Source organism: Lygodium microphyllum, chromosome 9, assembly GCF_053477565.2.
Source record: "Lygodium microphyllum isolate KBCC chromosome 9, Lygodium_microphyllum_v1.1.10, whole genome shotgun sequence".
Taxonomy (NCBI): Eukaryota; Viridiplantae; Streptophyta; class Polypodiopsida; order Schizaeales; family Lygodiaceae; genus Lygodium; species Lygodium microphyllum.
In genome coordinates, this window is record NC_141143.1 from 35,977,978 (window position 1) to 35,993,958 (window position 15,981).

At 41.2% G+C, this 15,981-nt stretch overlaps 1 protein-coding gene across 1 annotated transcript; it reads right to left on the reverse strand.

The window, feature by feature from the left end:
* Positions 1-10,975: 10,975 nt before the first annotated feature.
* LOC148030952 (cytochrome P450 CYP736A12-like) lies at positions 10,976-13,257 on the reverse strand. Its single transcript, XM_087684509.1, has 2 exons — positions 11,936-13,257; positions 10,976-11,765 (listed from the first exon to the last, which is right to left on the reverse strand). Exons 1-2 carry the CDS (start codon positions 12,878-12,880, stop codon positions 11,130-11,132), a joined length of 1,581 nt encoding a protein of 526 aa, XP_087540635.1. The 5' UTR covers positions 12,881-13,257; the 3' UTR covers positions 10,976-11,129.
* Between the last annotated feature and the right edge of the window lie 2,724 nt (positions 13,258-15,981).

Consider the following 15,981-nt stretch of genomic DNA (forward strand, 5'->3'; position numbering starts at 1 on the left):
GGATATGCCTATCTTGTTGATGATAGGTCAAGAGCCATCATCATGAATGATGAGGGGAGGAGGGTGATAGCTCGCATGAGAGAGTTGTGCCAACAAGTTTTTCGGCACAACGTCTTAGATCATTGGAAAAACATACCGGAGGGGAGCAAGGACTACATAGTAGCATCCTTGCATGAGGAGATTCCGATTCCAGCCATATCAAATAGATTTTCTACGGGCTGGATGATGGAGTGCATGGATGCATATATATCACACAGACAATCAGACGCACGCAAGGCACTCAAGAGTGGGGCTGCAAAGCTCGAGTGGCTAGACCCGGATGACTGGCGTCTACTAAGGGAGGAGGCTACAGATTCTCCAGGACGTTGGAGTTAGCAGCGCAAGGTGGCAAGGGCACGACTAGAGGTCGAAGTGGTCCATCATCTTGGGAGTGGCGGCCACAGGACATATTTGGAGGACTTTGCAAGTTTTTCTTTTGTTTTTTTGCTTATTTTTTTGCAATATCCTTTGTACTGACAATCATGTTTCTAACGGTTAGTATTTTGTTTTCTTTGCAGCACTCCATTACAAATCGCGATTCGATCGGCCTTGAGACTCGGTATGCAGAGAGGCACGGTCTCATTGCATTGATCAACCGTTTGTATAGATGCGGCGGCCTTGTAAGTCACTCATCTTTCTTGTCCGTAGTTACTATGTTTAATTAGAATACATTATTGTATGATGGACTGATGTGTAGTTGTTTCTTTTTTTGCAGAGTCTGTTCGATGCTCCTTTGTGGTGGGACGAGCTTTCAGATGGCGAGGATATATAGCTTGCCCTTAGATCCCTGGAGCTCACACACCCTTCTTTTTTGGTCACCTGATCTATGTAGACATTTTCTATGTAGTAGTGATATCTTGCCATGATTGTACCAGTCACTTTCATTATGCGATCATGTATTTATTTCATATATCAGTGTTATGATTTAAGTACACTTTGTCTTTATTTACACGAGCATTGTACACAGTGCAGAAACTATTTTGTATGGCCCAAATAAAGCAGATAGTGGTATATGTGGCAGGGCAGCACAAATTTTTTTCCCCTATCACTGTCGCTATTAGCGTTGCAAAATTACATGCATGCGTCGTTACTGGCGTCATTATTAGCATCGCAAAGCGTCGTTATTTGCGTCGGTATCAACATCGCATTTGCGACACTGATACTGACGCAAATAGCGATGCTGATAACGATGCTAATATCGACTGTTCTATGGCGTTGCCAATAACTATGCTTTTTGCGACAACAGGGGCAAATTTCTTTATTTACATTTTCATCGCTTTTAACGTCAATATAAGGCCTATATCTTGTAGTGGCAATATCTCTCGGTTTGGAAAAAAATAATGTTTTATAAGCTTATTGCTATATTTGGCTTTAAATGATTATAAATGCATTTTAAAGAAAATGTATATGAACTGCCGCTTAGGAAAATGGTCTAAGTAATATAATAATAAACTATTCAGTGAAAAGACTCTTTCACTTGAAAAATGATTATATGTCTACCATGAAGAAAATATCGTACTTATGGTTTATTTTGTGATATTTATTATTATTTCATTAATAACGCATGTGATTATAATAACTAAAAAAAGGTAGATGGTGTTAGGGAAGAGAATATTTTACAAATTTTTCTTGAAAGTAACTATCTCTATTTCATTTTTCTAATGATAAACATATACATATGAGTCTTATAATAATTTATAGAAAATCATTTAGATAATGTCATGAAATAATCAATGCATTAAATCAACAGAAAATTGTATAGGAAAATATATACTAGACGCGCATAAATTAGGTGTGTAGTAATATAATTTGATGTCTGAAAGATGAAAAAAAATTACACATGACTTTTACATTGCTTAGAATAAAGTTTTTAGAAAAACAATTAGTATTGCATTTATGACATCGCTAAATGAAAATTGATCTTCCTAGATAATGTTGAAAGTTCGACAAATGGTTGAACATCGTTGATTAAACCATAGAATATGAGCAAAATAAAATAAAAATGATTTTCTTACTGAAAACACACACAATGTTAATATTAATGGTTATATTAACGAGAGCGTCAATATCATGAGTCGGCCCACATATGAATCAACGAGAAAACCTTACCTAAAATATCGAGAATATTGAAGCAAAAACAACTATGAAATACTCAACAATCCTGAAACTATCAGTATCAAAAAATTAAATAAATATCAAAAGTTTGTAAGACTTATTGGACATTGATAAGAATTTGACGATACAAATTCTAATGTCTAAACAGACTTGGAAAAGCATTTGAAATCTTGCTAAGTGTGGGTTAGGGTAGGGCAACACATGAATTGCATGTCATAGGTATAAATGCCCATATTATCTTTTAGGGCAAAAATACCAAGTTTTCATAAGGATAAAATAGACTTCAGATTCGCGAAATAACTTGCAAATCCGAAAAAAAGAGTTGCAAGTAGGAAGCAAAACCCTAAGAATAAGGTGGGACCTTAAAAGAGAAACCCTAAAATTGGGTGGGGCTACTTCCTATGCTAAAAATACTTGTTGCTATTTCTTTTTTTTATTTGTGCATGTATTGATTGTTGCACAAGAATGATTGATTGTGCTTGTAGTAGTTAGATCTGATTGTAAATATATAATCACGATAATAAGAGGAAAGATCGCGCTATACCTCCCCCATGGCTAGACACGGAACCCTACTCCAAGGGGGATTGTTTTGTACCGCCACGAGGAGCTTTGGACTGGTCCCAATGGCGAGAGGTCACTCGGTGAGGAATCCTTTAGGAGGCAGGAGGAGACGGGAGTACCAGGGGGCTTTGGCCATAAATCTCTCGATCGCTTCTAAGAACTGCCTAACCCTCACACGAATCAGGATGGGATCTTGGAGTCCCCGGTACTAGTGAAGGGACAGAAATCTTGGAGGGTTTGCTTTCTTCTGCACAGACATAAGGGATTTTCCGATGAATGGAGGTTTTATCTTCTGCATAGGCAGAAAGGGGAAAAGCATTGTAAATAACTTTTGCAAAATAATAAACAAATATGTTTTGCCAAAAGATTGTTTTTCTCTGTCTTTGTGTTGTGTTGTAAAATTATACAAAGGAACCTATGATAATGGGTTAATTAACGAAGCTACTTTTATATGTCATAACTTAATGTGATAGGTAATTAGAAAACTAAAGAAAAGCATTTGTTGGAAGCTGGTGGGCAAGATCCTTGACAGATCCGTCCTACGGATGGGTGGTCCTAGTAAGCTAGGAGCTTCTTTCAAGAGATTGAATGAAACGATAATTAGGAGAAATTAGGTAGAGCCGAGTATTGACTTACCTGGGGTCGGGTCTTAAAACCTTGATCAATAATTATATTCGGGAAAGGGTGCAGCGGCTGTGCCAGAACTCCGTTAAGGTTCCTTGAATCCTGACTAGTTGCTGGAAAAAAGCGTTGCACTCCATGAACCAAGGGTAACTACGATCGCTCCAATCGGACAAGAAGCCGACACCTTTGATGGAGCTAGCTAATGCATTAAGACCTCAGTTGTCAATTTAGGACCCCAAGCTTGTAGGTTGATCCTTGTGGGGATGGCCGGTATCTTCCGTTATGGGGTGGACTCTGGGAAACCTAGACGATAGACTCTATGCATTCTCACGAGTGCCGGGCGAAGCTATTTAGGATAGTTTCCCGATGGACCACTAAAACATGCTACTAGGAAACTGTTAGGCAGGCACGTGACAATAATGTACAAATAAAGGCTTCATTGATGTAACCCACCATAATGATCAACCTGCTTGTACTTATGATAATCAAAGTCTAATCTAAGGGAGTGTAAAACATACATGATCTCTCCTTCCTCACTAAACTCAAGGGACAAGGCTAGTAAGGACCTAATAGGAATAGTGGCAATAGATCTTAAATATTCCATGTGCAAGATCTATCTTGCCACTTAGTAATGTGATAACTCTTACTCCACCAAAGAACTTTGCCTTCCTTGGTGGAAACACTGCTCTAAATATGGATTCTCAAGATAAGGAATAACTTTCCCCATCCAATAGTCTTGGTACCCTCCGTAAATTTGAGTTGGATCCTGAAAGACTTGTAAAGGAACCAAGTTTAACATCAACCCTTACATAATAGGGCTTCAACTTATTGAATTTTACTTTAGTTTTGCACTCTATCACTTAACAATCCACTAAAAGGGTTGTAGAGCCATTCTATCTTATGTGAACAATCTTATAAGAGCCATGCCTTTTTGGTTCTAGCTTTCTTGGGAATAGCTCATGACGAGCATCATAATATAGGACCAATTGACCCTTGGAAAATTTATACTTCTTAGTACAAAGTTGTAAAGCACTTTCATCTAATACCCTACTTCTTGATATAATAAAGTCTATAATTGAATCTCATCAAGATGTGTAAGGGTAGTGAACCTTTCTTGTAATGCTTCATCGTCATCCAAATAATGATTTCGAGCAAACCTTACTTTAGGCAATTCAATCTCTAAGGGAAAAACACATTCTTTCCCATACACTAATTTGAAAGGAGTATGGCATATAGCTCTTTTGAATGTCATGTTATATGCCCAAACAATCATATACAACTTCTTTTCCCAATCGTGCTTACCTTCTGATATAGTTTTGTATAAATCCCCACACCGTAAGTTGCTTATTGATACTCTCCACTTGCCCATTGTCTTGGGGCTATAAGATATAGTGTTATTGTGTTTAATCCTTAGAGATTTTGTCAAAGTCTTAATCACTTTATTCATGCCAATATTGAATTCCCTTTTCATGAGAGAACTCCCTCTATGAAATGCAATATAAAACACTTGCATAGTGGCAATCAATTTTTTTGCAAGTCGGTAGTACCACTGGGCTGCATTTCCCTTCAAAGTCATGTTAAAAAAATATCAAATGATGTTCTTTCTCATTGAATTGATAGTTAAACATAGAATCTTTCTCATTGAATTGATAGTTAAACATAGAATTTTGGAAGTCTTTGATATATAATTCTGTATCTTTGTTTGGATTTCTACTAAATATAGAAAGTAGGTACCCTAAAGTGGGTAGAGCCATCATGCTAGTTGGAATTTAAATTGCTTGAGGGGATATTAAGGGTGATTGTGTCATCCTTTTGGATATAGGAATAGAATTAAGAAGGACAACTACGGTGCTACTAATGGCACCACTAGATGGTGGAGTTGATACACTTTGGCTAGTCCTTAAAGGAGTAGACTACCTAGCTTTAGGTATTAAGGGTAAAGTATCACCTTTGTGTATACTGGGATCGCTCTTACTGTTAGGGGGGATGTAAACCCCCTAACTTCAAGAGATATAGGACTAGTATAGTCCAGAGAATATTTGAAAAAAAATGGTGTGTATCTTTAGCTGTTTCTTACTGTCATTGCTCTCATTGAATTTGAGAGATCTCTAGCTTAAGCTCATATTCTTGCCTTAATAACTCTTTCTCCGTTGTTGTTGCTAAGTGATGAGGTCATACACTCAAGATCTAATTTTTAGGCCCTCTTTGGGAATCATAAATGACTCTTTGAAAATGCACCACTTGTCAGACCTTAAATGGACTTGACAGTGGCTCACACACACTCAAGCTCACCCACAGACCTCATAAGACCAACTCCCATAGCCCTACAACCATGAGCAACTCGCAATAGACTAGGAATTCTCTCTCTAAGCTCGACACACTATGTTGTAGTCCAATCTCTTAATTGCCTACTCTGAACTCCAAGCAAGAGTGTCCAAATTGAAGGTGTCTAATACACCACACAGATGTTACAAAGGCACCTACTACTCGACTAATCAATGCGTCCTCTAGATACGAGTGATCCGTTGGATTAAGGATTTGAGCCATCAGTCCTCGTCTTTTAGCATGAATGTAACACTTACTCTTCACTCATCCTCACTAGAAACCCTTTTGAATCCTCGACACTAATTGGCTTGGATCTCCTCACCCACTTGGTCAATATAGGAACCAATTGCTATGCAATAGTGTATGTATAAAAATGCTTTGATGCATAGTGTTTATGAGAGTGCACAAGTATTTTTCATGTGAAAAAATAAGAAGTGGACACAAAAAACAAGCCTTTATGTCATTTCATGACTTTTAACTACATACTGCATCGATGTTGTACACACCCTAAAAGCATCGAGTATTCCTCACTCGTGCTACTTTTGGGTACATATTTCACACATAATCACTCTAGGTATGATGTACAAACAAAAAAAACACCAAAACAAAAAGTCTTACCTACTTACCAAACTGACTTGCTTCACACACTTTGTGAAATTCTACAACTCTAAAGCAACAACCTTGCAACTAATCCTTTGGATTTTATTAATTTCAGCCTTTGCACATTTGCATGTCTAATAAGTTTATGCCATATTTCAATGTGTCTGTGTGACCACTACTTTTTCTTTAGCATACATAGCAACATTCATAGCAGAAATTTCAACATCTAAAGTAAACATGCGATCAACTCTAGTTCCTTTTACGACCAACCTACACTTATTATAAAAGTCTTTTACAAAACAATCTTTTGCATTAAATCAAACCTACAACCCTTGCTCTACCGTTTTGCCAACATGTACTAACTTCTTTGTGATTTATGGCACATGTAATACATTTGACAAACTCTTTGTCTGGACATCATGCAAGGACAAGGAAACCTTTTCAATACGTGAAATTGAGTGGCATGAATCATCACTTGTCTGCACATAACTGGGATTTTATAAATCCTATATCTCTCCAAACCATTTAGCATAATTGGTCATATGATTGGATGCATCTAAATCAACATACCATACATAATCATGTATCCTCTTTTCTATAATAGCATTCATCATATGCTGCATAATAAATAGATGCTCATTTTTGTCTTCATTCTATTGTAATAATGATGCATAGTTTCCTTGCTACAATTTACCAATGTGCATATCATCCTAGACTTAGTATAACCATGGGTTGCAATATGACATGTTTTGCCACAATAATGGCAAACAACATCTGAATTTCTAGAATATCTCTTCTGTCATCTACCTCTTCCTCTAAAGCTCCTCCTACCTCTAAAGTTTCCACGGCCTCCTGAAATCTACATTTTACTGAATTGTTGATTTAACCTATTTTACTAGTTATCACTAGCACATCTTATACCACTGATTCTCGAAGAGGATCTACCATGTCTCCTTCCTAAACTTGAGTAAAATAATTAGACATTTTCAACATTTCTTTTAGATGAGTCACCTTGCATATATTGATCTCCTTAGTAATCATGAGAGAGACCAACTCCTCAAAATTTGAAAATGGCTTTCATATATATATATGGAAGTAACAAATGATTTCCAAGACTTCTAATTATTAAGGCTACCCAAAGTAGATGAAATCAAATCATCATCATCAAACATTGCATAAATCAGCTACTAAAGCATCTACAATGCTCCTCACCTTCAAAACATACTCATTGATAGATATTTTCCATTTCTTCAAAGTATTTAACTCTTGCTTGAGTTGAATCTTCCGTGCCTTTGTACTTACTGAAAACATGTTCTCAAAAATTATCCAAGCTACATGTGAAGTTTTTGCATTCCTGATATGACCTAGTATAGTATTATCAATGATTTTACAGATAGCCAATACATCACCTTTTTGTCCTTTGCATTCTATTCTTTCCATGCCTTTAATTCATTCATAGTCACAGGACTCACCTGGTTCCTTTTCTTCACCTAAAAAAAACTCATAAAGGCCTTTTCCAATAAGGAAGTTTGTCACATGGAAAATTATAGATTTGAAATTTGTAACTGTTGAGAAACATGGATCTAGAGCTATGCTAGCTATGGCGGATGGAGGTTATACACATGAAACATGATTGAGATAAATGATTGTAACTCAAGTGAATTAGGTTCCAAGATAGATTAACTTGGACTCATAAATACAATCTTAAGTGTCACAAAATGATGGTACCTTACTTGAAAATAGAGCCAAGTATATGCTTATATAGCTTTTGGATGGTTCCACTCTTCCTCACTATGCTTATGGGATTTAGAACATCTCTTCTTAGAGCATACATCATTGTCTATCTCTCATATAAAGCCACTTATGGGTAAGTCTCTCTCCAGCCTCTATGGACATACATTCATTTGATTTCTCAACAGTAACATGTGCATCCACTTTCGAACGACACATCTGAAACTGTAATATGTCTTGAAAATGTTATTTGCAACCTTGTGTGTCCAAAATGGGACTCGAAATGACCTTAGAGGACCAAAAAACCTATGGGAAATCCCTATAGGGCTAATGTGTAGAATATATAGTGTGTTGCTTGCACACCAAATGTCATAACAATCTGAGATTTTCACTCTGTCCTACTTCCAATGCATCCACAAGCACTATCCAAGAGAAAGAGTGGAAGAATGGGAGAGCTTCTTACCCGTTGCTTGCTTGCTTGCTTGAATCCTTACTTCTTCTCCTTTACTTCAGCCTTCAAAACTAGCCACTCTCAATGACAGTGCTATGATACCATGTCAAGAATCGCATAGTGAGGGGACTTGCTTGATCTGTTGCACCAAACACACACCATACACACAAGAGGGAGCTCACTCAAGAACACAAAAAGAGAGATGGAGGCCAAAACGTTTTCTTGATAGCTTTTTCTTCTTCTTCCATACACAATACAATGCACACAAAGTATAGATAAGATATAACATAAAGGAAAGTGACCTATTAAGTCAAACAATGTATAAGTGACTATACTAATCAACTTGTGCTATAACTATGCCAACTGTAGGTAGATGCAATAAAATAAATATAATAAGCGATAAATCAATGGCCATGTGAGGATCATAATGACCACTAATGTACTAAGTGTAAACATGCGGACCCATCTAGCCAGGCAGTCCATCATCAATGTCCGCACATATTGAGCTTTCCATTTCAACAATCGAGTCCCTTATAGATAGTGCTAAATATGCAAGATAGCCTGCTAGTGAGTTTGAGTAGGAGTCTTCATGAAAGAAGGCAATAAAGCCACCACAAAAGAGATATCCAAGTATGGATGAGCTATATCAAAGAGCCAATAAGGCACCTATAACAACAAGTGGCATCACCAAGGAGATCTCATGTTGCCTAAAGCTTGGACTTTGAGTCCATGGGGTAAGAAATAGGTTGACACTTGACCATACCAAACTCTAAAAGAAGCTCAAAGATATGCCTCTATTGGGATATAAAAATTCCATGTGCCATATGATAGATCTCTAATCCAAGGAAGAAGTGTAGGATCCCAAGATTCATCATGTCAAACTCTTGGCCCAATATTGGTCAACCTCAAGCGAGTTGCTCCGTTATCAACATACAAGATGAGTAAGATACACATGTCCTCTACAACCTTATAATAAAGGTTGGGGTCATGATCCAATTTATGGAAGCTAATGTCCAAGAAGAATTGATCAATCCATTGATGCCAACAAGCCCTAAGAGCTTGCTTCATGCCATAAAGAGCCTTCTCCAACCTATAAATATGGTCCTTTCCTTGCACAAGAAAACCCATGAGGTTGCAAGACATAAAAATCCTCCTCCAAGAGGCTATTCAAAAAGGTTAACTTCACATACATTTGATAAACACCAATGTTGATGGGCAACCAAAGTCAAGATAGATCGAATAGTAGATATCTAAGATGTTGGTCTGTGTGATAGTTTTAAAATAATCCAAACCTGTCCTCTAAGAAAATGTATTGGCAACAAGTTGTAGCTTGTGCTTGTCCAAGCTCCCATTTGTAAGATACTTAGTCTTGAAGACCGACTTTAAACCAATCACCTTCTATCTCTTCACATGAGAAACCAACTCCCAATTTTGGTTCCACTCGATAGAGTCGAGCTTGTTCTACAGAGTAGAATACCAAACATCTTGTGCAAGAGCCTTATCAACTATAGTATGATCATGGTTCTAAAGAATATGAGACAGAGTGAACTATCTTGTTGAGACTATAACCTAGCTTACCCACATGGGCCAAGAGGTGTCTCAAGGAGCTGAATAATCCCTAAATCATGTAGGAGCCGATGATAACACTGAGGATGGTGATAAGGCTATTCAACTACAAAGGAGACTAAGAAGCCTTAAGTACTTGTAAAGCACCTATTTGTGGAAGGGACTCCCCCTGACTAAGGAAAGCTAGATCCTTCTCACCTAATGAAGAGAGTTTTCCCTTTGATAGCTCAATCTCTCTTAGAGGAAACTTGAGGAGACAAAAACAAGTAGGAATACTCAAGGACAAAAGTAGTTGATATGGAGCCATCAAGGGTGGAAGGGGAGAGGGTGAAGGAGGCGGAGGATTTGTAGACAAATAAGGGGTGCCAAGGGTAACCTAGAAGGAAGGGGAGGGGTTGATGGTTAGGGGGGTCAATCAAAGATGAAGAACCACTTGTAATAGAAGAATAATCAATAGGATCCTTGGAGGCTGAAGACTCATCAAAGATCATATCCTTACCTCATCCTTACTCATCTCAATCTTTTGAGTCATCAGGGCATAGAGTCATACTGTAATCAAGTGTGCAGGGATACTATTTGTGGCATAAGGCTCCCTGGAGGTGGTTACTTCATATCTCAAGTTTTTACGAATGACAAATCTAAGATTATTGGAGCATAGCATAAGGAATTGGTTGCCCTTGTGGATGTCTTTCAGGAATTTACCAAGTTGTCGAGATCAATAATTGGTGGGATGACTCTTTATAGATGGGTTGAATGTTTATTACTACAAGGTATTCAAGAGGGGTGATGTTTTATTACATTAATAGTTATCCCATGGATTGGGGATCTTCTAGGTAGAGAGATTTAATGGATTAATAACATCATATCTAAGATTCGTAGTTGGAATAGTGATCCTTGCTAGTTTAGGTGAATTACAAATGATAGAGTAGATTCACTAGATGCATTATGGATAGAGATGAATCATGATGCACGAGACACCCGTGGTCTCCCTTCTAGATTATGGATCGAACCCGCCTTCCAGCCTACCTAGTATCCATGGCTGCACGATACAAATGTCTTTTTGTGGGGTTGTTGGACTGGAGGTTCGTTTTTGTCTACTTCAAAAACCAAATTTAATCTAGTCGCGGTTGCGGAGCCCGCGGTAGATGTGGTCGGGCAGCCTGGCAGTGGCCTTGACGGAGAGGGGCACGGCCTTGACGATGGAGATGCCGAACTCCTCGCTCATGTCGAGGTTCTCGGGGCGCGCGGAGAGGTCAAAGGCCTGGAGGAGGAGGCCCACGCTCATCTGGGCGGTGAGGAGGCCCAGGTTCTTGGCCGGGCAGCCGCGCCGGCCGGAGCCGAAGGGCAGGAGCTCGAAGTGCTGGCCTTTCACGTCCACCGTGCTGCCCACGAAGCGGTCCGGCCAGAAGTCCAGCGTCCGCTCGGGCCACGCCGACGGGTCCCGCCCCAGCGCGAACACGTTCACCAGCGCGCGCGTGCCGGCCGGGATGTGGTAGCCCGCCACTTCGCAGTCCTCCGCGGCCACGTGCGGGAAGAGCAGCGGCCCCGACGGATGCAGCCGCATCACCTCCTTCACCACCGCCTGCAGGAACGGCAGGTTGGGCACGTCCGACTCCTCCATGAGCCGCTCCCGCCCCACAACCGCGTCCAGCTCCGCCTGCAGCTTCTTGATCTCCTGCGGGTGGCGCAGCAGCTCCGTCAGGCCCCACTCGATGGCCACCGCCGACGTGTCCGTGCCCGCCGCGAACATGTCCTGCAGCGGCCAGCCAGATCATCGGTTAATACGACCGGAACTCTATTAGCGGATCAGTCAGCCAGTTAGCGACGCGCGCATGAGAGCAGAATATCAACTGTGTCTACCTTCTGCCCCCTGTCATTAGAAGTCTGGATCTATGTGTACAGCGTAGAGGCTATTATACTTACGTAGAGAACGGCCTTCATGTTGTCGTCCGTGATCTCCTTGTTCGCGGCCTGCAGCTCCATCAGCATGTCCAGCAGGTCCTTCACTGGGGGCTCCTTGCCCGCCGCCCGCAGGGCCCGGTAGTGCGCTCGCCGGCTGTCCACCAGCCCCTGGAGGACGGCGTCGCTCTTCTTGGCGCACGCCCGCATCTGCTTGACGACCCCCTGCAGGTCGAAACGCTGCAGCCAGGGGAGCACGTCTCCGATGTTGAACGTCCCCAGCAGGTGCGACATCTCGGAGATGATGTCGTCGAAGGAGGTCCCGGGCACCAGGGTGTCCATCTCCGCGTAGCGCCGCCCCACCACCATGCGGCAGATGAGGTTGTTCAGCATGTTGGTGAGCTTGCGCTTCACCTGCACATCGCCCCTCTGGCTGTCCTCCCACACCGCCCGCACCAGCCCGGCCTCCTCCTCTTCCCGCACCACCTTGAATTCGTCCGTGCGCTTCGCCCCGAACAGGTCCATCACGCAGATCTGCCGCATCTGCTTCCAGTACGGCCCGTACGACGAGCACAGCAGGTCCGAGCAGCCGTAGAAGAACTGCTCGCCTGCCGCCGTCCGCGGCCGCGCCGCAAAGTTGAGGTCGTGCGTCTTGAGGATCTCCCTCGCCATCTCCGGCGACGACGCCACGACGGTCTGCACCGACCCCATGCGCAGGTACATCAGCGGCCCGTACGTCTTCGAGAGCTTGTGCAGCGTCCGATGGAGGAACACGCCGCCGCGGGCTATCACGTGGAGGTGCCCGATGATCGGCAGGGCCGGCGGCGACGGCGGCAGGCGCTTGCGGCGGCTCGTCCGCACTAAGCGCAGCAGCCCAAACAGCACGAGCACCGCAGAGCACAGTATCGCGCTTTCCAGGATCAGCGTCGTCCTGTTTGGAGTAACGAGATCCGCGGCGGCGGCTTCCATTTTACTTTGCAGGTGATATTTTCTGGACTATAGAGAGATAGAGAGAGATACGTAACTAGCTAAGGGACTCTGAGAGAGAGTGTGTGCGCGCGCGCGCGGGAGACTACTAGACAGATTGAGAGAGGAATGCCTCACACTACTCTTCCAGCTCCGGAGCAGTCCACTCACTCGCTTATTGCCTTCTCGCATGTATTGCGCTTTAATACGAAGACGCACATCAGATACTTGCAGGCTGTAGCCACTTCGTGCAAATTCACGTCATACGTCACACAAGTTGGAAAAATCCTGATGCTCTCTTTGAAATGTTCTGGCGTTGCGCATTCAGCAACCAGAATCTCGCAATTCTTCCAAGCGCCTGCCAAGACTTTCTACGTTCTTCGCCAAAACTGAGGTTTTAACTTTGGTGCTTGAAGTCTTATTAGGATCACATGCGGCACACTAAAGTCTTGTCACCAAGATGAGACTCTACTATACTCCGGAGTCGAAAGTCTGCGTCAACTCTTTGAATTCGGGAAAAATGCCTGACACGTTGAAAAGACGCTCTTTTTTTTTATTTTCTTATAAAGCGAGAAACACTTGCAACTTGCAAGTTGCTACTTTGTGGTAGCCCTCACACTTTGAGAGAGAGAGAGAGAGAGAGAGAGAGAGAGAGAGAGAGAGTGTGTGTGTGTGTGTGAAGTGGAGTCTCTAACCCGAAGTTTTCCATTGGAGACTCGAGCTTGCATGACACAACTCTTCTAATCTCTGGCAACAAGAAGGTTAGAATGGAAGCAACTAACTCTGTGGCGCAGAGAGTGCAAGAAGTTCTACAAGAGAGAAGTCCACCTATTAGAGTGGATGATCAACCCTAAATTGAAAAGGCACAATACAATAAATATTCTGAAGCCCATCGACACCATGAGGCTCCTGCAAATAAGCCAAATCATGAACAAAGAAGCCAACTACTGCCTAGAGGTGGAAGCCCATTGGTTGGAGACCAAGGCAAACTGACTTCAAATTAGAAAGGGGAAGGTGAAGTAATTCTACATGTCTATGCACACACCCCTAGCTTTAAAATGTGGAATCTTAAATATGAAAAATGGGCTCTAATTAGCTCGTGCCATGGGCACCCTCAACCTCCCATGGAATACATGAGGTCCTAGATTAAGAATAACTAGGATGCTTAGAATTGTAGAGTTGTCAAATTGGACTATTTCCCTAATAATTTCTTCTTTTTTCTATTTGAGAATGAAACAATGGCTCATAATGTTTTAGGTGTGGGTCAATGGATGCTAAAAAATTATCCCCTTACTTTGTTGAAGTGGGCACCACAGCTTAATCCACAAATTGACAAACCATGCAAAGGGTCCATCTAGGTGAATGTAATAGACCTCCCTCGCAATTTATAGTCATTTGTCAAGTCCATGGCTCCTTTGGGGAGGATGTTGGGGCAGAGACCCACAAATATAATCGACCCACACTGGTGTCCGTAAGTGATTATTGAGGTTTACCTTTCAAAGAGGCTCCTAGACTTTCTACTTATCTCAAATACAGATGGAAATGTGCTAACTAAACAACCTCTGACTATAGGAATCTACTTAATGCTTGCTTTAAATGTTCAAAGGTAGGGCATTTTATTAGGGATTGCATTGAACTTAAAGCAAAGTCGAAGAAGAAGCAAGAATAAGGAAAAAAAGAAAAATACAAAAGAGGGATTTTAAATAGTTAATAAGAAGGGGGAAAATATTAGCCCTCAAATCAGGCTTCAACTCATGTAACAAAAAAAAAAAACTAAACAGAATAAATATGCTCCCCTCCTAATGGAGGTTTCTAATGAGTCAGCAGGACCTAGCTCTATTCAAGGGAACCTAAAGAAAGGAGGTGCAATTCCGAATCGGAAGATTAAATTTTGGTTGAGAACACGTAAAAGAAGGAAAATGAAATAAATATTAATGGAAAGAGTGATGATGTCATTATTGAGAACATGGAAGAGAACGAGGAGGATTCTGATCCATTTCAAAATCAAGAGTTCTTTGTGTGAGCCCTCAGAAGAACTTGGCAAGAATGTGTCTGAATATGAAGAGAAGGCACTCCAAAGTTGGAGATAGCCTTCAACAAAAAACAAGGGCTTGAGAAGGGTAGATGTAAAAAATAAAATGACTTAATTATTAGCTCGATTAAAAGTATGACATTTAACTACAAAATGATGATTGACCTTTCAGGGCTCTAGTAATTAGGAATTGGCTAAAAGATCTTAACCCTGCTCTTCACATAATTTGCTTGCAAGAAGTGAAGGTTGTCGATGAACTGCCTAATGAAAAATCTAAACATACTTTCCATGGACTATTCATGGATATGTACTTGTCATTCCCCCAGAAGTGGGGAGGTGTATTAGTGTTAAGACTGAGTTAACACTACACCTTAGAGTTATGTATTAGGAGTTTAGAAGTCAAGTTAAGCCTTAGGGTAAGTCAGATATGAAGGGGTGTAAGTTTTTGCAATGAATAGTCATAAGTAAGGGATGTGAGGAGTTATCAATCCCCGAATGTAACTGTTCAAGTCAGAGCGCATATGCGGGTGTAGATCATGTCTGCGTGTCTGTCTGTAAGCAGAAACTGAAGTTATGAAGAACAGTTCAGAGTCAGATATTGTTTCCCTGTCTTGAAGTGGTAAACTGTTTTCAGTATTCATGTTATTTATTGCTGAAATGAAGTCGGATGGTTCTGTAAAGGTGTACTGTAATGATGGAATGTGTGTATGAAAGTTATATGAAGTCAGTGCAGTGAGAAAGTAAGTCAGTTGGATTCAGAAATGTCAGGTAGAGTAGTTTTTTCAGGGAGTAAATCGCAGGCAGTAAATTAGCCTGTAACACTTGGCGATCCTGCGAATTGTTCAGACGGCACAGGTCTTATGCATGCGAATGGCAGAATTGTCTAATTCTCGCTTTCAGAATGGAAGAGGTCCTACTGTCTTGGTTGGAGGATTTTAAACATTGGACAACAGAAGCAGAGGAGCAAGAAGCCTTCGCGCAATCTCTTTGCAGGGAATTTTACAATTGGACTACACCAGAAGAGGAATTTGAGGTGTATGGCCAAAATTTCCTGACTGATTATTTTCCTGAC